Here is a 24,512-nt window from a genome sequence, read left to right on the forward strand (position 1 = left end):
GTTCTCAGTCCAGACACTGAGGGGTCTCTTGTCCTATCTGTCTCAAACAGCAAGATGACACTCAACATATGCTCCAAGAGGCTCCACGTTAAACAGAGCTGAGGTAAATCCACTGAGCATGACATAAGGGCTGACAGATCAGGATCACAAACTGTGGAGAATGCAGTGACACTGCTCCATAGCCCACTGCTGGGGGGCTTTATACCACACTACTCTGTGCTTGGCATTTTATAAATATTATTATTTATTTTAACCTTAATTTAACCAGGAAAGTCATTAAAGAACAGCTTCTTATTTACAGTGGTGATCTGGCAAAAGGCAGAGCCTCTTGAAAACACACAGAATCTGGAACAATTCAAAATTCAATTCAAGAAAGCGACAAGAAGAAAGAAGACAGAGAGAAGGGAAAAGTGGCCCAAATCTGTTTTTTTGTTCTGCCGTTCACACTGTGTATATAATGTGACCTATATCTGACATCAGTGTGAACAGATCACACTTCTAAACTGAGCCGCATGTACGAAAGGATGATGATTCAGGCTCATTGACCAGAAGGAAATGTCCCGCTCCGGGTGACTGTCTTTGAGGAGTGTGGTGTGTTCTCTCTGTGTATGCGTGGGTTTCCTCCGGGTGACTGTCTGTGAGGAGTGTGGTGTGTTCTCCCCGTGTCTGTGTGGGTTTTCTCCAGGTGACTGTCTTTGAGGAGTGTGGTGTGTTCTCTCTGTGTCTGCGTGGGTTTCCCCCGGGTGACTGTCTGTGAGGAGTGTGGTGTGTTCTCCCTGTGTCTGTGTGGGTTTCCTCTGGGTTACTGTCTGTGAGGAGCGTGGTGTGTTCTCCCTGTGTCTGCGTGGGTTTCCCCCGGGTGACTCTCTGTGAGGCGTGTAGTGTGTTCTCCCTGTGTCTGCGTGGGTTTCCCCCGGGTGACTCTCTGTGAGGCGTGTAGTGTGTTCTCCCTGTGTCTGCGTGGGTTTCCTCTGGGTTACTGTCTGTGAGGAGCGTGGTGTGTTCTCCCTGTGTCTGCGTGGGTTTCCCCCGGGTGACTCTCTGTGAGGCGTGTAGTGTGTTCTCCCTGTGTCTGCGTGGGTTTCCCCCGGGTGACTGTCTGTGAGGCGTGTGGTGTGTTCTCCCTGTGTCTGCGTGGGTTTCCTCCGGGTGACTGTCTGTGAGGAGTGTGGTGTGTTCTCCCTGTGTCTGCGTGGGTTTCCTCCGGGTGACTGTCTGTGAGGAGTGTGGTGTGTTCTCCCTGTGTCTGCGTGGGTTTCCTCCGGGTGACTGTCTGTGAGGAGTGTGGTGTGTTCTCCCTGTGTCTGCGAGGGTTTCTTCCGGGTGACTGTCTGTGAGGAGTGTGGTGTGTTCTCCTTGTGTCTGTGTGGGTTTCCTCCTGGTGACTGTCTGTGAGGAGTGTGGTGTGTTCTCTCTGTGTCTGTGTGGGTTTCCTCCGGGTGACTGTCTGTAAGGAGTGTGGTGTGTTCTCCCTGTGTCTGCGTGGGTTTCCTCCGGGTGACTGTCTGTAAGGAGTGTGGTGTGTTCTCCCTGTGTCTGCGTGGGTTTCCTCCGGGTGACTGTGTGTGAGGAGTGTGGTGTGTTCTTTATTTTCTCAAAATGGGTGAGTGTAGTGAGTTTAGACTTTTCTGGGGCTGCTCCAGAGCCTCCCATACTGTGCCTTTAAGACTAGACTAGTACAATACACTACAGTCAGGATGTCCCAGTAAAAACCTCCAGTAAACTCCAGGTAAATTCTGTATTGATCGTAACATTCTCACACTGACGTGTAAAGCCCTGTATGATCTCGCCGCTGAACCACCGTGATCGCTTAGATCACAGGGCGCTGGCTTCTTATTAGTTCCCAGCGTTCAGAAAACTTCAGCAGGGGGTAAAGCCTGTTCCTTTAAATCTCCCCCAACTCTGGAATAATCACCCAGATAAAGTTTGGGACTCAGACACAAGTCGTAATCATCGGTAATGACCTCCACGCACTCGTCTCATTCTGAAACAACCGCTAATACTCCACCTGTCCTCTCTGACACTGATGGAGGACCAGTCGGCAGGGTCTCAGACCACTGGGATGCACCAGTCTCTCCACACTCATAACAGGATGAATATATTATTAATATATTTACCCCACAATCGGTCTCTTTCCATTTTCTGAGATATTGTCTGTCCACCTTTTCTGAGGGCCCTGACCCTAGAGGAAGATTGACCACCTGGGTCTCCTGCTGTTTACCGCGGACCTGTTGTTCACCCGCCATCTGCCTCTACCCACCCCCCACCAACACAGTTCACATGGACTCCAATTATTCATTCTCTCAACAAGTATTTTTGTATTAACCTTTATTACTTTGCATCATTCTTAAGATACCCACTGTTCATGTTTATATCAGTACACCAGAACATAACAGACATGTGATGGTACTGTGACTCTGCATCAGGACTTTCTTCATGGTTCTCACTAGAGGAGGAAGGTCTCACAGTGAGTCTTGGTTCCTTCAAGTGTTTCTTCCTCCAGCTTCGAGGGAGTTTTTCCTCTGCCGCTGTCGAGTGAGTGTGTGTGTCTGTGTTGCCCTGTGAAGGGTGTGTTCCCAATGATTCCAGGTAGGCTCTGGATCCACCGCGACCCTGAACTGGATAAGGGTTACAGACAATGAATAAATGATTGATGGGTCAGTGCATGGCTATGGAGATTATACAAAATGTCAGTGATGTGAACTGACTTCACTTACACTGATATAGACTTTGACAGCTGATGAAGGTCATCTCCCATCTTCCAGCCCTCATTCTCGTCCTGGAGAACAGATAAGAGCTGTTATTCTCTCTGCCTCTCCGTCTAATGATCCACCTTGTCTTCCCGCGACCGCTCAAGAACCCAGGCTCTAAAAATAGAAGACAAAATGGCAGACTGACCCATTTTAAGTGACAGCTGCTCTTCTGCAACAAAGGTAATTCCTTATGCAAGTGGGGCCCTTTAACGGTGGATTTCCTCTACATCTCCCAGAGAGCTGAATGTAATTACGGCCCCTCTGTCTCGCCGTCCCCAGGGAGCCCCTCCCCCTCGCTCAGACGCTTGTGTGCCAGAGACCCCCGGCCCACCCTCAGCATTTGTGCATCTGTGTGTGTGGCTTTATCCTTACTGCCCCACCCAGCTTACACCGAACCAGCTGTGTGGCTTGTGTCCGTCACTCTGTGTGATGTGCAATCAAACACACTCTCATCTGTAGTCCATCTGTTGCTCTGCATACTTTGCTAGCCCCCTATGATGTGTGTGGTAGATCATTCTCAGGTGACACTGACATGGTGGTGTGTTAGTGTGTGTTGTGCTGGTGTAGAGTGGATCAGACACAGCAGTGCTGCTGGAGTTTATAACCCCCTCAGTGTCTGGACTGAGAACAGTCCACCGACCAAAAACATCCAGCCGACAGCGTCCTGTGTCACTGATGAAGGACTAGATCCACTGCCCTGTGGTGGTCCTGTGTGTGAAAGACTTCTACAACAAGCAAAGCTCTGTACAGAAACCATTAGAAACAACGCTTACTGACCGTCTCAACACAAGCTGTTTACTTTGTGTTGTGGAGAGTTAAGCCTTTGATAAAACGTGTGAGCCTTCACTCCGAAACACTGACCAGAGCAGTACACAATAGAGCAGAGCCGTGCAGAATAGAGCCATTGCTCCTCGGCACAGATGGCCCTCGAGAGCCAGGACTGAACTCAGTCAAGTGGCAGTGTGTGAATGGAGGGTTGTTTGTGTGTGTGGAGGGTTTGTGTGCAGAAGTACATAATTACTTAATTCAGGCACGTGAGTGTGTGTGTCTTTGTGTGTGTGTGTGCACCAGGTATAAATCACATTGTGGGGACCAGAACCTGTTTACACACTCACATTGTGTGGACGGACCTAACTTGGAAGGACGTGTAACATGTGTTTAGCTTTAGGGTCAAGGGTTATTACTAAAGTTAGTGTTCGTTTAGGGTTAAAGGTTAGTGTTAGGGTTTGGGTAGCAGTAGATTGTGTTAAGGTTAATGCAGGGTAAGTGCGTGTTAGGGGTAGGGTACACTCTCGGAAGTAAAGGTACAGTACAGACACATTATTAGTCACTAACAATACACAGTGTAAATGTAGCTCTAAAGGTACAACAGTGTTTAAAAGTCCAGTTGTGTTCCATAACAGTTCTTTACACTCTCTTCTCCAGAAGGAGAGGGGGATATCTGTAATCTTTCTTTATAGAAGTGTGTACAATAAAATAACGTAATCTAAGTCCTGAAGATGAAAGTGTGAAGTCTCCACAAAGTGAAAGGGAGCCTAGGAACCCAAAACGCATGGAAACAAAAGTGTGTGTGTGTTTTAAACCCTGTTCAGGCGATTCTGTTGATCCTCCAATGCTGCTGATAGTCCGACCTGTGCCGCACGGTGTGTAAGCTTCTGATCACATTTGCTGTAGCCCCTGGTGGAAAAAGCAGCGCAGGAGGAGAGGAGCAAAGCTTGATGCTGGCGGCCGATACACACCAGCAGGAATAAGCCAAACATTAAATGGGGTGTAAGGGATAACACGACCTGAGGATAAACAGCAGCACACCTGTGAAGGACCTGTTGTAAAATATTTCTATATATTTTTATTATTTATTATTATGTTATTTACTTGGTTTATTTATGTTTACCTAATATTCTCATCAATGCTGCTTTCTGTGAGTTCTGAAAAATCATAACACCACCAGGCTGGACTCTTAAAGGCATTTGCATATCATTGTTGTCCAATTAAAAACATGTATCTCCCAAAATATTAACTTTACAGCAGAAGGAAAAAATCTTCTTAACCCTCAGTGGATGTAGATGTAAAGAGATTTTATTCTGAGTGACTTTGGAGCATTTCTATTGGTTCATTCATCACAGTGTGAAGGACAGCGGCTGTGTGCTGTGTTCAGATGATGTAGTAACTTATTAATCAGCAAAAATGGAGATACATGTTTTGTTTTGATTTTTTGGAAAGCATTGATATGTAGTTTCATTCAGATATAATAAATATTTATTAAATCATTTCAGTCCAAAAGGCCCTGTAAGGACTGGAGATGGTTGTCAGAGCAGGTGGTAAGATGAAACACGCCACTGGGAGGCGCTTTACCCTCCCCCCTCCCCCTCCTCCTCCTCCTCCTCCTCCTCCTCCACTGTGTGTGTGTGTGTGTGTGACTGGATCTCCGGGTATAAGTCACTTTCACCAGCAACAAAGCGTCGGCAGCAGCGGCAGCAGCGCTGACGTAAACCATCCGCCACAGCACAGGGAGCCAGGAGGCTGAAACCCACCCGTGTTCCGGCGACGCCCCGCCCACAGCGCTGTCAACTCCAAACCAATCAGAACGCGTGTGGCAGAAGCGCAGCAGGTTCAATTATAAACCTGTTTTAGCTGAGGGCACATCAGAATAAACAATCAGAATGCAGGGATATTAACGACTGACCAATCAGAGTGCACACTGGTCAGTAATAATAATAATAATAATAATAATAATAACTATTATTATTATTATCATTATTATTAATAACGTTTTTTATGTACATGTACTAGGATTGGCTAACTGTGTGCTAGCTCCTGATTGGCTACTATTGATCTGCCTCTTGCTCTGGGATTGGCTTGAGCTTCAAAATAGACTCGGCTACTGCTCGCAGACACGTGACACTATTCATTCTTAACCAATCACAACCCAGGGGACATACTCTTACCGTCCAATCAGAAGCAGGGACACCAGCAGCCAGTCCTGACGTCGGTGTTTAGGTACAGCAGCCAATCCGGGCGCAGGGGGCGGGGCATGTGTGAAAACGGGTGTGGAAAGAACTACTAACGCAGAGGCGCTGAGTCTTTTAGCACTGCAAAGGGAATCATAGTCTCCCTCTCACTCTCTCGCTCTCAGAAGGATACGGGATGAAAATGAGCTGCTGGGAGATGCTGTGGAGCTCGTTTGGCTGAATCTGTATTCTTTTTTTTATGTGTTTAATATTAACATATTTACAGGTCCTGCGTGTCTCAGTCTGTTGCTGCATGCTCACCATCTGAGATGCCCAGTAAATGGAGACTTATGAGAAGAGTTGCTGCAGGGTGCCGCATTGCCTGGCTGCCTCCTTCTAGGAGAGTGTAGCCCGATGGAGGCGTGTAAGGCTTAAATCTTTGTTCCTCCGTGGTTCCGTTTTGAATGGGGGTCGTGGGGAAGGATGAGCGAGCCCCTTTTGTTGTGTTAAGGGGGAGCCAAAAGCCGAGAAGCGCCCAGATGCTCGTTCTCTCGCAGCCCGGACTTTAAAGGCAGGCCATCTGAGCATCGATGAAATAACGAAGGACCAGATGAACGTAGGCGAGGACCTCTCACACACTGCGGGCGATTACGAGGCAGAAGAGGTGCGTGAAAGTGGCCCGGATGGGAGATAACGCACGGCGGCTGAAACAGTCTGCTTGTATTTGGACCTAACCCCAGAGAGGACCACCTTCCAGCCCCTGGAAGTAGTGCACGGGAGAGCAGCATCCTAACATCCTCTGTGCTGTAGATACCCCCCCACCCCCTCCCCTCCCCGTACACCTCTTTCTCTGCCTCCATCCTCTCTCAGCAGGCTCGGACACAATGACTCATTTGCAGGCAGGCCTGTCTCCAGAAACCCTGGAGAAAGCCAAGGTGGAGCTAAAGGAGAACCCAGACACTTTGCACCAGGACATCCAGGAGGTGAGGGACATGATCATCACACGTCCGGACATTGGCTTCCTCAGGACGGACGATGCCTTCATCCTGCGCTTCCTCCGGGCCCGAAAGTTCAACCATTTCGAGGCGTTTCGCCTCCTGGCCCAGTACTTCGAGTACAGGCAGCAGAACCTGGACATGTTCAAGAACCTCAAGGCCACGGACCCCGGAATCAAGCAGGCCCTGAAGGACGGCTTCCCCGGAGTGCTCTCCAACCTGGACAGACACGGCCGGAAAATCCTCGTCCTCTTCGCCGCCAACTGGGACCAAAGCAGGTAATATTGGCTTTCTGCTAATCGTGCGCAACGGAGCTGTCCTTCAGGACCACTCAAGCATGAGGCCTACTTCAGCAGGCTTGGCTTTGTAGGTCAGTAGGGGTTTTGGAGGTGGGTGGAGCTGGGCTACTCTGTTTACTGTACTTTTCTCTGTGCAGCTCACATTCACCATCTTCAGGAATAGTCCAAGGCCACGTTTCCTATTAAGAGGTAGTCCAGAGGTACACACATCTGGTTCTGTTTTGGTTCCCAACACACCTGAGGCAGGTTGCCAGTGTTTAAACAGGTCTTTTCCTGAAGTGGTACTGAAGTGGTTTTCACAGTCTTGTCCTTATGGACCAACCAACACATTGTGTTTCTGCTCTATTCCAGCTCCTAGCACTTCTGAGGCAGGTAATCAAGAGGTACTAAACCAAACGGGTGTTGGAGGACCCTCCATCCAGGCCAGAGTTTGGTTCTATTCTGGTTCCTGAACTTAGTCTGAACTTATCATTGTCTCTTCTAAAGTACTGAGCAGTGTTTCCCAATCTAGTCCTTAAAGCACCAACCACCAGGCTGTGTTTTTGCTCTAGTCCAGTTCCTAGAACTCCTGAGGTACGCTTTTAAACATGGAGGATTTTCAAGGGTTCTTTATTAAAGAAAATGGGTTTTAGTAAAGAACCAAGAACAGTCAAAGAACCGTTTGCATGATTAAAGGGTTCTTTGCATCATGACAGGGTTCTTCAGATGGATGGAGAATGTGCTATAGATGGTTCATTGTAGCACCTTGTAGAAAAAGGTTACAACGATGTCAAGCTTGTTACAATAGAGGTGCCATATAAAACCCTACTCTTAAGGTGCTATATAGAACCATCTGTAGTACTTTCCCCATCAGTCTACAGAGCCCCTATCGTGATGCTGAAGAAACTTTAACCATGCACAAGTTCATTGAGTGTTCAGGGTTCAACACAGAACCGTTTTCTTTACTAAAGTACCACTGTAGAACCATTGTTTGAAAATGTACTTAACCATGTTTCCCAATCCAGCACTTACGGACCCTCCCACCAGCCAACGTTTTTGGGTTTTCTGAAGTGTTCCCAAGGCATTACCCAAGGACCCTGCAACCAGGCCAATTTACTTGTTCTATTCTGGTTTCTAAAACCTGGGGCACTGGTTTTAACACTGGTTCCCATGCTTCGAGTTCTCAAGGAACCAAGTTTCTTTCTTTTCCAAAGCATTTAACAATGTTTCCCAAGTTTGTCCTCGAAGAACCAGCCACCAGGTCTCGTTTGTGCTCTATTCCTGCTCCTGTGCGCTCAAACAAAATACATTTATTGGTCCCTAAAGGTGCACAGAGTAGATTTAAAATGATCTGTAGTAGAAAAAATGGGGATTTGATTGCACGCAGCCATGTAACTTTGGTTAGATCAGGTACCGATGTTGGATGATTAGTTGTGGAGCATGATCGCCACTGAAACTCATCCCAAAGTTTATTGAATGGTGTTCCATTCCAAAACTAAAGTACATTTATTGGTCCCTAAAGGTGCAAAGAGTGTAAATGATCTTTAAAGCTTCAGCACTGGTGTTAAAGTCCAGTTGTGTTTCCTAAAGGAGAGGTGAACGTTTCATTATAGAACTGTCTAAAATGTAAGAACATGATGTAAGTCCTGGAGGTGAAATTGGGTGTATAACATAAACTTTAAAATCTAAAATTAATAAAGAATAAGGTACAATTATGTTCCCTAATAAAAAGTACTGAATATGAACCTTTGAGGCTATCACCGCAGTGACATATTTTCAGTGTAGCACTCCTGATGTAGGTGATTGAGAGGTACTTTAGCACTTTTCCCAGTCCAGTACTTGAGGATTCTGTTCTGGTTCCTAACACACCTGAGGCAAGTGATCAAGAGACCTTCAGCAACATCAGTCTCCCAGTCCAGTACTGGAGGACTCCTCCACTAGGCCCAGGGTTTGTCCTTGACTCATCTTGAACCTCATTATAAGCGGTGTCACGTTTTTACAAGGAGAAAAAAAGCTTCCCTGCCCCCGGAGGCAGGCTGTACTGGGACTGGTTCAGTTTTAAAGGCCATCTACAGTGACCTGGAGTGGATAAGAAAGAACTAACAATAGCTATTTAAAATGTTTCCAGTCCAGTTCTGAAGAATTCCCAGAATTAGGCCATATCTGTGGTTTGGTCCAGTTCCTAGCTCATCCATGATTTTTAACATCACCTGTATCGGATTTGGTTCTGCTCCAGTTACTAGAACATCTGAGGCAGGTAACTGAGGAGCATTAATTGTAATAATTCATTCATTGTCTGGAACCCTTATCCAGTTCAGGTTCGCGGTGGGGCCGAAGCCTACCCAGAGTCACTGGGCACAAGGCAGGAACACACCCTGGAGGGGCCGCCAGTCCTTCACAGGGCGACACACACTCACACATTCACTCACACACTCATATACGAACACAGGGAGAACACACCATACTCCTCACAGACAGTCACCCGGAGGAAACCCACACAGACACAGGGAGAACACACCACACTCCTCACAGACAGTCACCCGGAGGAAACCCACGCAGACACAGGGAGAACACACCACACTCCTCACAGACAGTCATCCGGAGGAAACCTACGCAGACACAGGGAGAACACACCACACTCCTCACAGACAGTCACCCGGAGGAAACCCACACAGACACAGGGAGAACACACCACACTCCTCACAGACAGTCACCCGGAGGAAACCCACGCAGACACAGGGAGAACACACCACACTCCTCACAGACAGTCATCCGGAGGAAACCTACGCAGACACAGGGAGAACACACCACACTCCTCACAGACAGTCACCCGGAGGAAACCCACACAGACACAGGGAGAACACACCACACTCCTCACAGTCAGTCACCCGGAGGAAACCCACACAGACACAGGGAGAACACACCACACTCCTCACAGACAGTCACCTGGAGGAAACCCACACAGACACAGGTAGAACACACCACACTCCTCACAGACAGTCACCCGGAGGAAACCCACGCAGATACAGGGAGAACACACCACACTGCTCACAGACAGTCAACCAGAGGAAACCCACGCAGATACAGGGAGAACACACTACACTCCTCACAGACAGTCAACCAGAGGAAACCCACACTGACACAGAGAGAACACACCACACTCCTCACAGACGGTCACCCGGAGGAAACCCACACTGACACAGAGAGAACACACCACACTCCTCACAGTCAGTCACCCGGAGGAAACCCACACAGACACAGGGAGAACACACCACACTCCTCACAGACAGTCACCTGGAGGAAACCCACACAGACACAGGTAGAACACACCACACTCCTCACAGACAGTCACCCGGAGGAAACCCACGCAGATACAGGGAGAACACACCACACTGCTCACAGACAGTCAACCAGAGGAAACCCACGCAGATACAGGGAGAACACACTACACTCCTCACAGACAGTCAACCAGAGGAAACCCACACTGACACAGAGAGAACACACCACACTCCTCACAGACGGTCACCCGGAGGAAACCCACACTGACACAGAGAGAACACACCACACTCCTCACAGACAGTCAACCAGAGGAAACCCACACAGACACAGAGAGAACAGAGAGAGCTGTGGGTTCCTTTCAGGTTGCCAATCAGGATCTCATAGCTCTTCATAACCTGCTTCACTTCTTCACTTGTGTTTGTAATTGGAACAGAAAAAACATGGACGCTTCTATTCTACAGATAGAAGTAGTAAGTTTTAGGTCACTTCAGTAGTGGCACGCCCCAGTCTTAGCACTTGCACTTGTTGCATTAAAGGTTCACTAGGTAATTCTATTGCTTTTTCTGAGTTCTAAAAATTAAAGGTGAAATGTGAAAAACATTATTAAAGTAATTATTTTAGCAATGGCATTAGCATCAATACATTCTGGGCCTTATGAAACGTGTTCGGTAAACCGCACTCTGGGACAGAGTGGCTGTATTTGTTGTTGAGGTTCACCTACTTAGCCACGGGAAGTTGTCTTGAGTAATGCACTAGTGCACAGCTCAGGATTCTGGATACTCAGCCTCTTGTGGCTAGGCAGGTGAACTACATACACATGGACAAGTTATCAGGTGAAATTGTGTAGTGCACCTTTAAGGGGCCTATAAGAGACATGGTTATTGTATCTGTGTGGTTATTTGAACAAATGCAGATTCTTCTTGTATTTTCAGTGAAAGGAATTACCTCCTCTGATTGGCTGCCTTGTTTTGTGTCTTGTTCAGTCAAGGCTTCAAAGACTCCTTATAACTTCAGTGTGATTGTGGGCGGAGCTTAGCTGCTGTGGGCTGAAGCGGCAGCTGTGTGTAAATGTGTTTGTTGCTGTTGTTGCACTCTAGATTCCATGTATGGACATGTAGGGGAGGGACTGTACAGTTCTGAGCATTTAACAATGTTTACGTACTGTATCCCAAAGTTTATGGACTGTGTTGCAGTAAAAGTCTCTGCTCTTTTTTGAAGGCTTTATACATAAAACTGAAAAATTGCTGTGGGGATTTGATTGCACGCAGATATGTAACTTTGGTTAGATCAGGTACAGATGTTGGATGATTAGTTCTGGATCATGAACGCCACTGGAATTCATTCCAAAGCTATTGAATGGTGCTCCATCCTTCCTGGAAACACAGCTCCCCCTGTTCCACAGACCAGTGCTGAACGTTCTTAACGCTACACATTGTGACCCCCACGGCTGATCGAAAGCTGTCTGTTTTGGCTTTCATGTTTCCTTTGGATATTTTACAACATCTGGATCAGCATCTGGCTGTTCTGGATATCGACAAACCCATGGATATGAAGTGTTATTAATACAAACAATACTATGGTTATAGACTCATTAATAAATAGTCAGTTTAAAGGAACACTAAGTAATATTTTTACATTAAAATTACAACTTCAAAATCATTGTGATGCTCCACTGACCTGTAACAGGGAGAATAGAGCCTCTGTCATTGCTACTCCAGGCTCAGCACTGCAGAAATTGCACTATGTAACCTTTGGAGGGGGGGTAGGAAACTACCTGCCGTCTCCTTCTCCCACCCCATTGAATTCTGAACAGTGCTGTAACAAGGAACTACGCTAGGGGGAGCCCCAGAAGTAAAAATAAATAAATAAATACATAAAAACGTACCTAGCGTTGCTTTAAATAATAAGACACTATACTACAACCAGTTTATCAAGCACCAGTTTGTGTCCTTCGCGTGGCTTACTCATAAACATCTGCACTCTTACATTCAGCCTCTTTTTAAATTTAGTTACACTCAGCTGTGTAGGAGTTCATTACCACAGGCACTGTTGTGTACACTTGCATGAATGGTGGACACTGCTGGCTAATCGTCAGAGTGGAAGCTAATGAATCTCAGCTCATTAGACAGAGAAGTGCTCACAATGCCTCAATCCTTTTGAAAGGGACGTTGAAGCGGAGCCAGTCGCACCATGGCCTCTGAGGGCAGAGAGGACTTGTGCATCTTGGCACAAAAACGTGTGACAAACACCAACGAGGGTCAAGATGGGGCTCCATTAGCTTGATTCATCTGAGCACCTCTAGATCTACTTCTGTCTTTTTCTTTTCTGTTAAAAGCAGTGAGTGTGAACTAGCTTTTTGTAAATATCCAGCTGAAAAAAAAAATCACACCCGAACCTACTGTCCTCTTTCCAAAGCCACTCCTCCTAAACACATGGGCAGATGCCTACTGCCGGGCTACAGCTGGAGGAGTCCACAGATGAGAGAGAGAGAGTGAGTGTAGTGTCCTTCTCTTTCTCTTCTTTCCTTGTTTATCATTGTGAGCCATTGTAAGTATCAGTGTAATTCTTGTGGAGCTCCAGCTCGCAAGCTTTCGACAGTGCAGTGTGTGTAGAGCCATGTGAAGTATCGCCCAGATGAGCACCAGGTGTGCACTCACGCAACCCCAGTAGAAGGGGAAGACACACTGAACTCCACACAGACAATGACCCGAGGCGAGACTCGAACCCAGGCCCTCATGGACCCGGAGATATGCAGCTGTCACACCACTCATCACACCTCCACACTGCCAAACTGGACCCTGTTCTGGTTGACACTGCGCTTTATTGTGCCTAATTCATAAAAAATAATTACGGATAGAAGGGTTTAGGATGGATGAGGTTGAGCTGTTGATGAGGTGGATGAGGTAGTGTCACAGTCACACAGCTCCAGGGACTACACTTGTTAAGTCTACACTTAACATTTCATGATAAAGGCCCTTTAAGAACCTTTATTTTGAAGGTTGTCAGTGAACTCTCTTTAGTGTATTTTATTTATTTTTAACTCCAGCTACACTCAGGCGGTTTTGTGATCTAAACTCTCTCGTCTATCCTCAGGTACACGTTTGTGGATATACTGCGAGCTATTCTGTTGTCACTGGAGGCGATGATCGAAGACCCTGAGCTTCAAGTGAACGGATTTGTGCTGATCATCGACTGGAGTAACTTCACGTTCAAACAAGCTTCCAAACTGACTCCGAGTATGCTGAGATTGGCCATCGAGGGCTTACAGGTAAACATCACAATTAACACGCTGACATCCGTCATCAGAGCTGCTAGATGAGTCATGCGAGGAGCGTATGTTCATGATCTGTTCTGGCAGATCATGGACATTAGGATGTTTATGATTAACACGCTTGGGAACCACGCTTGGGAAAGGGATCATATGCCACTTCTATTTTGTAACTCACTTAAGGAGTGAGATTTATTTGAAACTGTCCCTTTAAGAGTGATACATGTAAATGACCTCAGTTTGATTGGTTACCTTCATTCAAAAAGGCCATGCAGGCTGATACACTCCTCATCACATCCATGTGAATTAACCTGCTGTAGGCTGAATGGGTGGCTATATGCAAATATGTAGGTGTTGTGACATCATAAGAACAGTGAATACAAAACAGGCTAGTTTTCAGATATGGAATATGTGGACTGTGATGTGCACAAACTGTGTTTCAGTCAGATGTTGAAGATTGGGCTCTATGTAATATGTTCCCTTTAACCTCTAGCCCTTAACATGTTGGTTGTAAAGTTTTTCACAACGCAACCCTCCATTTTTCTTTTTGGAGAGGTGAGAAACATTCAGCTCAGGAGAATCTGAGGAGACCCAAAGTCAGGAGGGAATCTGCAGAAGAGAAACAAGCTCCCGATTTAAGAAACATCTACTGATGAAGTCCATCAGTTTCATAAATGCAACCGATACAGATTGATCCACCCAAACCCTTCTGAGTTAGTGGAGTACAGAGTGTGTGCGGCAGCGGGAACCCACTGTTTAGTTCCACTGTGAGTTCTGTGTCTCACTGCTGGGGAAATGTGTGTGAACAGTGGGTTTACTGAGGAATGATGATTGGTCGATGAATCTGCACTATTGTTGTGTGGCAGCAAACAACACCTCCATCCAGCATAGCTCCGGGAGAGGGCTGGGCATTGGATTGCGTTGGTAAATCTTTTGTAAAACCTCTCTTGTGACATCCCTGTGACCAGATGTGGGCCCACACATTAGTTTCTCTAGTAACTGCAAAAGGTACAAGCTGTTGGTCTCTCAAAGCTGGTGGGCTTGAGTGCTGTCTCATGGTCTCATGGTTAAAGCATTACAAACAGAGCTATAAGAAGCATGTGCAGTAATTACTGTTTTTAAAGGCCATGTCTTTTATTCTGCTTCTCTGATCTTTAATCAACCTAAGCCCATTTCAACCACGTAATATTAATCAACCTTAGAGTCTCATCCGTGCTGGAGTCTTTCTCTCATTCACCTCTTCCTCAATCGTCATTTATATTTCTTTCTTTCACTCTCAGTCTTCCTTCCTTCTCTCCCTCTGTCTCTTTAGGTTTTCTCCCTTAGTCATCTCTCGTTTTTTTCTCTTTCTCTCCTCTCTCCCAATCTTTCACTCTTTCCTCACTCTCGAATCTCTCAATATTTATTTCTCTCTGTCTTTTCTCTTCCTTCTTGCAGTCCCTGTCTCTCACTCTGTTCTGTTTATTGCTCTCTCATCATTCTCTCTTAGTTTCTCTCTCTCTCTCTCTCTCTCTCTCTCTCTCTCTCACGTGTGCATTGAGCATTAGTCATCCTAAACGAACGCTACATGAACAGGAGTTGACCTAATGCTCCGTGGCTCTAACCATGGCTTCTGTGTCAGTTTGGACGGTGTGTTCCTCCTGTCATCACCCTCTCCTGATTATCACACTTGACTGTACATCGGTTTACACCTGTCACCATCTCTACCTTTTCTCTACCACTATCATCCCAGAGACATAACAACACACTGCTCAGCAGTACATGGGTCAGCCTCATCCCAGAGGTCCAGGTTCATATCCAGTGTTATTGGTTTTGTGTCGAAGGAGTCTAAGACAATATAGTGCATGTGCTCAAAATGGCTTACAACAAGCAATTCTCCTATAGCCGTTATGAGGGTTCACCCAGCACTCAACACAAATGTATGGGGGTGGATAGGGGATAGTGGATTTCTAAAACACATACAAACACAAACCACAGATAACCCACATAACAAAGAGTCTCTACGTCTGGGGGACTGTGACATGCACATTTCTCAAATTAATAGAAGTAATATTCATGTTCTCCCCGTGTCCGCGTGGGTTTCCTCCGGGTGCTCCGGTTTCCTCCCACAGTCCAAAAACACACATTGCAAGGTGGATTGGCGACTCGAAAGTGTCCGAGTGTGTGAGTGAATGTGTGTGTGTCTGTGTTGCCCTGTGAAGGACTGGCGTCCCCTCCAGGGTGTATTCCCGCCTTGCGCCCGATGAGTCCAGGTAGGCTCTGGACCCCCCGCGACCCTAAATTGGATAAGCGGTTACAGATAATGGATGGATGGAATATTCATGTTAAACTGCGTAAATATGTGTTACAAGATTTTAATCCCAGTTTAGCATTTGGAGTATTGTTTTTCATTCATTCATTATCTGTAACCCTTATCCAGTTCAGGGTCGTGGTGGGAATCATTGGGCGCAAGGCGGGAATACACCCTGGAGGGGGCGCCAGTCCTTCACAGGGCAACACACACACACTCACTCACACACTCACACCTACGGACACTTCTGAGTCACCAATCCACCTACCAACATGTGTTTTTGGACTGTGGGAGGAAACCGGAGCACCCGGAGGAAACCTACGCAGACACAGGGAGAACACACCACACTCCTCACAGACAGTCACCCGGAGGAAACCTACGCAGACACAGGGAGAACACACCACACTCCTCACAGACAGTCACCCGGAGGAAACCTACGCAGACACAGGGAGAACACACCACACTCCTCACAGACAGTCAACCAGAGGAAACCTACTCAGACACAGGGAGAACACACCACACTCCTCACAGACAGTCACCCGGAGGAAACCTACGCAGACACAGGGAGAACACACCACACTCCTCACAGACAGTCACCCGGAGGAAACCTACGCAGACACAGGGAGAACACACCACACTCCTCACAGACAGTCACCTGGAGGAAACCCACGCAGACACAGGGAGAACACACCACACTCCTCACAGACAGTCACCTGGAGGAAACCCACGCAGACACAGGGAGAACACACCACACTCCTTACAGACAGTCACCCGGATGAAACCCATGCAGACACAGGGAGAACACACCACACTCCTTACAGACAGTCACCCGGAGGAAACCCACGCAGACACAGGGAGAACACACCACACTCCTTACAGACAGTCACCCGGAGGAAACCCATGCAGAGACAGGGAGAACACACCACACTCCTTACAGACAGTCACCCGGAGGAAACCCACGCAGACACAGGGAGAACACATCACACTCCTCACAGACAGTCACCCGGAGGAAACCCACGCAAACACAGGGAGAACACACCACACTCCTCACAGTCACCTGGAGGAAACCCACGCAGACACAGGGAGAACACACCACACTCCTCACAGACAGTCACCTGGAGGAAACCCACGCAGACACAGGGAGAACACACCACACTCCTCACAGACAGTCACCTGGAGGAAACCCACGCAGACACAGGGAGAACACACCACACTCCTCACAGACAGTCACCTGGAGGAAACCCACGCAGACACAGAGAGAACACACCACACTCCTTACAGACAGTCACCCGGAGGAAACCCATGCAGACACAGGGAGAACACACCACACTCCTTACAGACAGTCACCCGGAGGAAACCCACGCAGACACAGGGAGAACACACCAACCCTTCACAGACAGTCACCTGGAGTGGGAAACGAACCCACAACCTCCAGGCCCCTGGAGCTGTGTGACTGCGACGCTATCTGCTGCACCACCGTACCGCCTGAGTATTGTTTTTCTGTGATTAAATTTAAACTCAGTATTAAAATAGCAGATGGCTTCACGTTTAAAAAAAATATACACAATACATAAGTGGAGACACAAGGATTTTGTTGTAGCATTGTGTAGTTATTGAGTTTGCAATTCACAAACAGCACTAACCAATCCCAGTGGTTTTCACTGCATTCGGACCAATCAGAGATCAGAAATCAAGACAAGGGAAACACAGTTCTCTCTGGTTTGTTTATATTCAGACTCTCCACGTCTTTTAAGGTGGAACAGTGTGTTTGAGGGAAATAACGAATTACCACAGAAACTCATTTGTAACTCGAGTTGTTTAGTTTTGCAGCATAATGCCGTTAGCTGTCTCACGAATCTGGAGACATTTCCACCTTAAGTGATCTGTAACAGCAAATATAAGTCAATGTTACCCACCTGTGGAGCAGGAAAAGAGCCATATCCTCATCTCAGTTCGTGCTTTTCAACGGTTGGAGTTCTCTCCGTTGTCTAAAAAACTCCAGATGCCTCTGCCGTGAGCAGAGAGAGAGAAAGCCTAGCACCGGACTGAGACAGTCAGATTGTTTTTTTGCCAAATACTGACACTGGTTTTTTTTGCTTTTAACTCTTCCACGTTGCATGGCCAGTATTTACATTTGTAATATCCAACATGGCATTGTGATCAGAACATGCAGCAGTGTAAGTGCACTACTACCGTTTTGCTTGTTTCATGTAGCGCTTGTGCTTCAGCCGAATGAACCCTAGTGTGATGTTTTGTGGCTGTGAGTCAGGAAGATGCACTGATTGCAGTGTTCCAGATTAGCCTTGCCGTTGGGTTGTTAAAGAAGAAGTGGATTCATACGGAGGTGGATATTTGTCTTGTGCTATTTGGTGTTAGCTGTATGTGAGACGCCCCCTCCAGGGTGTATTCCTGCCTTGCGCCCAGTGATTCCAGGTAGGCTCTGGACCCACCGCGACCCTGAACTGGATAAGGGTTACAGACAATGAATGAATGAATGAATGTGAGACGATGAGGATTATTTGGCCAGTGTTTCTCAGTGAGTTTGGTACTCTGGTGGTTTAGAACCAACCAAAGGAATAATCATGTGCGCGTATGTGTCTTTGTTTTGCTGAGGAGAGGATGATGAACTCTAGGACTCCAGCTCTGTTATTTACTTCTGTTCAGAGTAGTGCTCTGGATTGGAGCGTGGCTTTGAACTGTCACTGTGGCTAACTAATAATCTAAATGAATGTTGTCAACAATGCCTGGATCACTATTTGGCATCTACGCCCTGTGCATTGTGTCAGCGAGTGCTGCCTTCACCTTCCTAGCTTGGCAACATGGTGTGACTGGACTTAGCTGGTGGACCTATTGGCAGTGACAACTAACTGGAGAGATTATCTCCAAGCTATGAACCCAGGTTTATTAATTTGGGTGAGAGGACCATTTGGAGACCTGACAATTGCTAGTACCACCATGATAATCTACTGAAAGCTGTTGTAATATTGCACAGTGCATGCAGTGGAAATCCCAGTGTCAGATTTGTTTCCACACTCAAACCTAACCTGGCCTGCTGTTCTACAGGCTGTGTGAGGTCAGCGGGGCTGGTGTGATGTAAATAAAGACTGTCCAGTTCATACCTCAGGAGGCGGCTGGTCTCTGATGTGCCACGCTGGAGCTGTGAGTGAGGCCTGTTGCCTGAATTTTAATGCGAGTCAATGATGAGCCCATTCCACGTTCCAGTGGCTCTTCAGACAGATTAGCTGGTGAATAATTGATCGTTGCCATTAGCATCTCGCCTCCAGAATGTGCTGTTTTTCAGTGTGTGGGACTGTGCTTTTGTCGACGTGTGAAAGGGAAACAATGGCGGCGCGTGGGAAAGACAGCCACAGCTCATTTGTTCAACAGAGTGTTCAGCGGCTACGTCATTAATTTCAACCGGTGTCACGAGGGTCAGCGAGGGGTTCTTTCTTCCTGAGAGACGTAAGATGAAAATATGTGATTTTAAACACATATAAGTTAGTTTTGCTTTGATGGGGAATTTATCACAGTGTGTTTTATATTCATAAACTTCACTGATGTTATGTAAATGACAGTAATTCGGGTTTTAAAGTTAAAGGGGACATATACACAGTTCTGAGTCTTTAATGAAGCATCTGTGACCTGCTTTGGACAAAACCCCACAAGGATCAAACCCCACAGCAGTGTTCTCCCCCTGTGTAAACAGCCCTGTTCAGAACGCCCGCTTTCAGCACCTGTTCCTTTAAATGATAATGAGCCGCTCGCTGTTCACCCCGACCCCGAGCGCACAGCAGTGAGGAGCGAGGAGCAGAAGCTCTGGTTTTTAGCCGTTTTTACTCAGTTCTCTTATTTCTCAGCACTCATTGTGTCTGTTATGCTGTGTTTACCCTGGTCTTTGTGATCTCACATAAACAGCGCTGTGATTGGACAGACTCAGATGAGGGGGGCGGGGCAATTCTAAAGTCTCTGCATTCGACATCAGAAGCGGAGCAGAATCAGAACGGCTCGTTTTATCCTGTTATCTGACTTAGTTAGCACACACAAAAGTGACTGGGTGGTGCTGTTTCACAGTGTGTGAGTTGGTGGACTCCAGATTCACACATTAATGAGCGCATGAACTGAAAAAGTAATTTTCAAATATATAATACATCCCTTTTGAGGCATCGTTAATGCTTTAAGAAATCACATGTTGTGGTTCATTACGTTTCATATTTTTGAAACCCTTAAAATATAACTGATGAAGTTATTAAAATTGAAAATACTGTATTTCTACGTGTGGGAAACATTAACAAATGCAACTGATTCAACACTTTAACAGCAGGCGGACGGAACTGCAGCATTCTTCATGCAGCAAACATACAGTTCTGACTCACTCAAGCAAACAAACCTATGCCAGAGCATCGCCGCAGGGTTCACACCATTCAGAGCTCAGTGTTTGAACTTTAACCCCTTATTTGTGCACTGTAACTCCGGCCCGAGCTCCGGGGCGCTGTCTGAAATGACATTGAAGGAGTCTTCATGTGTCAGCGTGTACAGTGAGTCATTAAACATGCCATTTAGTGCCTGCAGTAAGATCACACTCCGCTCTAAGGTCAGGCAAGGCTTCCACAGTTTACAAAAACAGACTCCCTCCATTTGCCGCTTCGTGGATGCTTGATTTGATTCAGTCTTAGCATCTGTCCCGGACATCCGTCAGTACAATCTTAGCATGCGATGCGAGGCATTCTGTGGTCCTTCAGGAGGAAATCCAGTTACTTTTCAACATTTCTGCTTGGTTTTGTGGGTTGGAGTCTGGTTCACTGTCCAGATCAGGTTTGATACAGTGATGGTAACTGAATGCAGTGATAAATAGCCATTGCTTGTGTTATTTTACACTACACAAATCTGCCACTACAACAAATGAATAACAAATGAATTAACACTGATCGTCTCATTATGGGCACCAAAGGCTCACTAATACATGAGGGAGTAAGGGTTTCAACAAGCTGTGACGCACTGTGCATCGTGACCTTATTGTTAGAGTCAGCGTTCACTCCCCTCAAATACAAGTGAGCCATGGGCAGCCATGACCTTCACTGAGGTTCACTGGTTGTCTTTCCTTGGACCACTTTTGTCCAGCATTAACCACAGCACATCAGACGTTCCATGTTTGAAATGTAATGACCAATACATTAGGGCCAGCACTGAGTCTCAGATCCTTACGCTGACCATTTCTCCTGCTTCCAGCCACAACTTCAGGTTTGTGTTTGTGTGTGTGTGTGTGTGTGTGTGTGTGTGTGTGTGTATACACCCTCCAAAATATATATTAATTGTAGGATGTGGTTAATTATAATGAACAATATGAACATATATAAATATATATAATATAATGAACAGGCCCGTGGTCTGAGTCCAGTCCCAGACGCTGTCCGATCCGGGCCTGGACCTGTAACTGATAAACTATGAGCTGTTTGAACAGTGTTTGTTTTAAATGGTGTGACTCTTCTAGTCATTACGGTTCAGGTTTAACGCTCCAGGAAACTCACGGACTAATCACACATGAGGAAACTCAGCCAATCAGATCTGTGCAGCATTATGATGAGGGTTAGCTGTGCCTCCAATGAGTGACACACCCAGGGCAGGGCTCTAGACACCGCCAGTGAAAATAGCCCAAGAGACGTGATAAAAGCCTTTTGGGACAACAGTGTTGTGTGAGTTAAAAACCAGAAACTTTAAAAATAAGGGAACTATTACTGGTTGAAATTATCATAACACTGAACATGGATTCCTTATATGGATATAGTCCTGTCCTTCAGCATAAAGAGCCAATCATCCTGCTGTTAACGGATAAAGTCCTGACCCTCAGCATTAAGAGCCAATCAGATCGCTGGTTGTGGAAAAGCAGTAAAGTCAACTGCAACTACAAAAGTCTTTAGGGATTTTATGTAAAATACACATATTTTTTCATAATCATTGTTTTATTTGGCATCAGGTAGGTGTCGCAGTCACACAGCTCCAGGGGCCTGGAGGTTGTGGGTTCGATTCCTCTCTGTGAGGAGTGTGGTGTGTTCTCTCTGTGTCTGCGTGGGTTTCCTCCGGGTGATTGTCTGTGAGGAGTGTGGTGTGTTCTCCCTGTGTCTGCGTGGGTTTCCTCCAGGTGACTGTCTGTGAGGAGTGTGGTGTGTTCTCCCTGTGTCTGCGTGGGTTTCCTCCGGGTGACTGTCTGTGAGGAGTGTGGTGTGTTCTCTCTGTCTGTGTGGGTTTCCTCCAGTTGACTGTCTGTGAGGAGTGTGGTGTGTTCTCTCTGTGTCTGCGTGGGTTTCCTCCAGGTGACTGTCTGTGAGGAGTGTGGTGTGTTCTCCCTGTGTCTGCGTGGGTTTCCTCCGGGTGACTGTCTGTGAGGAGTGTGGTGTGTTCTCCCTGTGTCTGCGTGGGTTTCCTCCGGGTGACTGTCTGTGAGAAGTGTAGTGTGTTCTCTCTGTGTCTGTGTGGGTTTCCTCCAGTTGACTGTCTGTGAGGAGTGTGGTGTGTTCTCTCTGTGTCTGTGTGGGTTTCCTCCGGGTGACTGTCTGTGAGGAGTGTGGTGTGTTCTCCCTGTGTCTGCGTGGGTTTCCTCCGGGTGACTGTCTGTGAGGAGTGTGGTGTGTTCTCTCTGTCTGTGTGGGTTTCCTCCAGTTGACTGTCTGTGAGGAGTGTGGTGTGTTCTCTCTGTGTCTGCGTGGGTTTCCTCCAGTTGACTGTCTGTGAGGAGTGTGGTGTGTTCTCTCTGTGTCTGTGTGGGTTTCCTCCGGGTGACTGTCTGTGAGGAGTGTGGTGTGTTCTCCCTGTGTCTGCGTGGGTTTCCTCCGGGTGACTGTCTGTGAGGAGTGTGGTGTGTTCTCTCTGTGTCTGTGTGGGTTTCCTCCAGTTGACTGTCTGTGAGGAGTGTGGTGTGTTCTCTCTGTGTCTGCGTGGGTTTCCTCCGGGTGCTCCGGTTTCCTCCCATGGTCCAAAAACACACGTTGGTAGATGGATTGGTGACTCAAAAGTGTCCGTAGGTGTGTGTGTGTATGAGTGAATGTGTCTGTGTTGCCCTGTGAAGGACTGGCGCCCCCTCCAGGGTGTATTCCTGCCTTGCACCCAATGATTCTAGGTAGTCTGTGGACCCACCGTGATCCTGAACTGGATAAGGGTTACAGATAATGAATGAATGAATGAATTGTTTTATTTGTAAACTTCACTTTAAACGAGAAAGAATATTTTAATTAGATTTTTTTGTTATTTATAATTATTAATAAACCTTGTTGAAATATATTGAAATGCTATTGAAATTGTCATAAGATTGAACACACATTAAAGTGATGTGTAATTTGATTTGTTATACGTTATGTTCTGGACCTTGTCTTGGGAAAATTGTCTCTAACTGGACCTTAATAAATTTTAATTAATTAACTCCTGCACTTCAGTACTCCTTTACGCAGTGATGGCAGCTAAATTTCCATATGAGTTGTTGTAAGAATGCATCTGGCCGTGGATGTATGTGGATGACATAAAGGCAGTGTGAACTGGCATCTGCTGTGTTTTTCTGTTTATGCTCTCCTTGTAAAGCGTGTGCTGATAAAATAAAACATGGTGCAGTGATAGCCTCCACAGAGCTCAGCAAAAAAATAACATAGACCTCTGAGGATATCAGAGAAAAACATGTACACACTGATATTTACGTGTCCGCCATGAAATCAGGTCCCCAAAGAAAGCTGAAAGATCATGGACTATTATACTTTTTGCAGCTAACCCTCTCAGGTTTTTTATAGGAGTTACATTTACGTATATTTGTGTAGCTTTCTGTATTGACAGGTCTGAGTGCAAACTGGGTCCTTTCTGTCGGTTTCACCACCAAAACAAGGCAAAAACAAAAAGATCAAAATGTCAAACAAGGTTGAACACCAACTGTAATAAATCATATAATGTTTCAGCTTTTATTATCACAGTGACTTTTGCTATCACTGTGAATTAAGCCAGTTGCACACTACAGTGTTTCCTCTGAATCCCTCTTGTTAGCTTAGCATAGTGACTGTTTGTTTATCTGTTTTTAGTTTACCTTCAGTAAGAGTTTTAACATGATTATGGTGACTCACTGCAGAGAACTGGTTTGTGCTTTTGCTGACAGGGTCCCTCTACCCGCCCACCCACGCCTGAGGCTCCCCTCCCCCCACACACACACCCCAGTGTGATCCATAGCTCGCCAACCACCACTCACTGATCACGCTCCTTTTTGAAGTCTAAATTTACCTCAATGGCAACTCGAGCTGTAGTAGGGAAGCTGGATGTGTAGAAAAACTGATGGGAGATTACATCTCTCTTGGGATTATCAGTCAAATGAATGATGGAGGGAAATGTTTAGTGTTTCATGCGTGCTAAAGCTAGTTACCTCAATTTTAGGCGGGAATTGTCAGCTTCTCAAGGCTTTTGTAGGGTGCCTTGTCCACAGAGGGCTGTGAATTATGCTAAACATTGAACACGTAGAGATGAAAACATTATTGGAGAAAACACAGAGAAATAAAACACAAGTGAGAAATATTGGAGTAATTAGCTACATATTAAACCAAAACAACAACAGTTAGAGATCATATATTGTTTAGGATTACGAGGAACAACATCACACAGATGCTAACGCTAGTTAGCTGAGTTTATGTTTAAAAATGTGGATTCCTCTTGGCGTCTGGTCTGGTGTCCACCGAGGGCT

General features: G+C 46.4%; 1 protein-coding gene across 1 annotated transcript in view; it reads left to right on the forward strand.

Annotated features, from left to right (window-relative positions):
* Positions 1–5,835: 5,835 nt before the first annotated feature.
* clvs2 (clavesin 2) overlaps positions 5,836–24,512 on the forward strand; it is a 41,118-nt gene continuing 22,441 nt past the window's right edge. The window contains exons 1-2 of the mRNA XM_066677736.1: positions 5,836–6,974; positions 13,347–13,521. Of these exons, the coding sequence (XP_066533833.1) occupies positions 6,586–6,974; positions 13,347–13,521 (564 nt within the window). The 5' untranslated portion in view covers positions 5,836–6,585. The remainder of the gene's footprint in view (positions 6,975–13,346; positions 13,522–24,512) is intronic.

This window comes from Hoplias malabaricus, chromosome 7 (genome assembly GCF_029633855.1).
Source record: "Hoplias malabaricus isolate fHopMal1 chromosome 7, fHopMal1.hap1, whole genome shotgun sequence".
Lineage (NCBI taxonomy): Eukaryota > Metazoa > Chordata > Actinopteri > Characiformes > Erythrinidae > Hoplias > Hoplias malabaricus.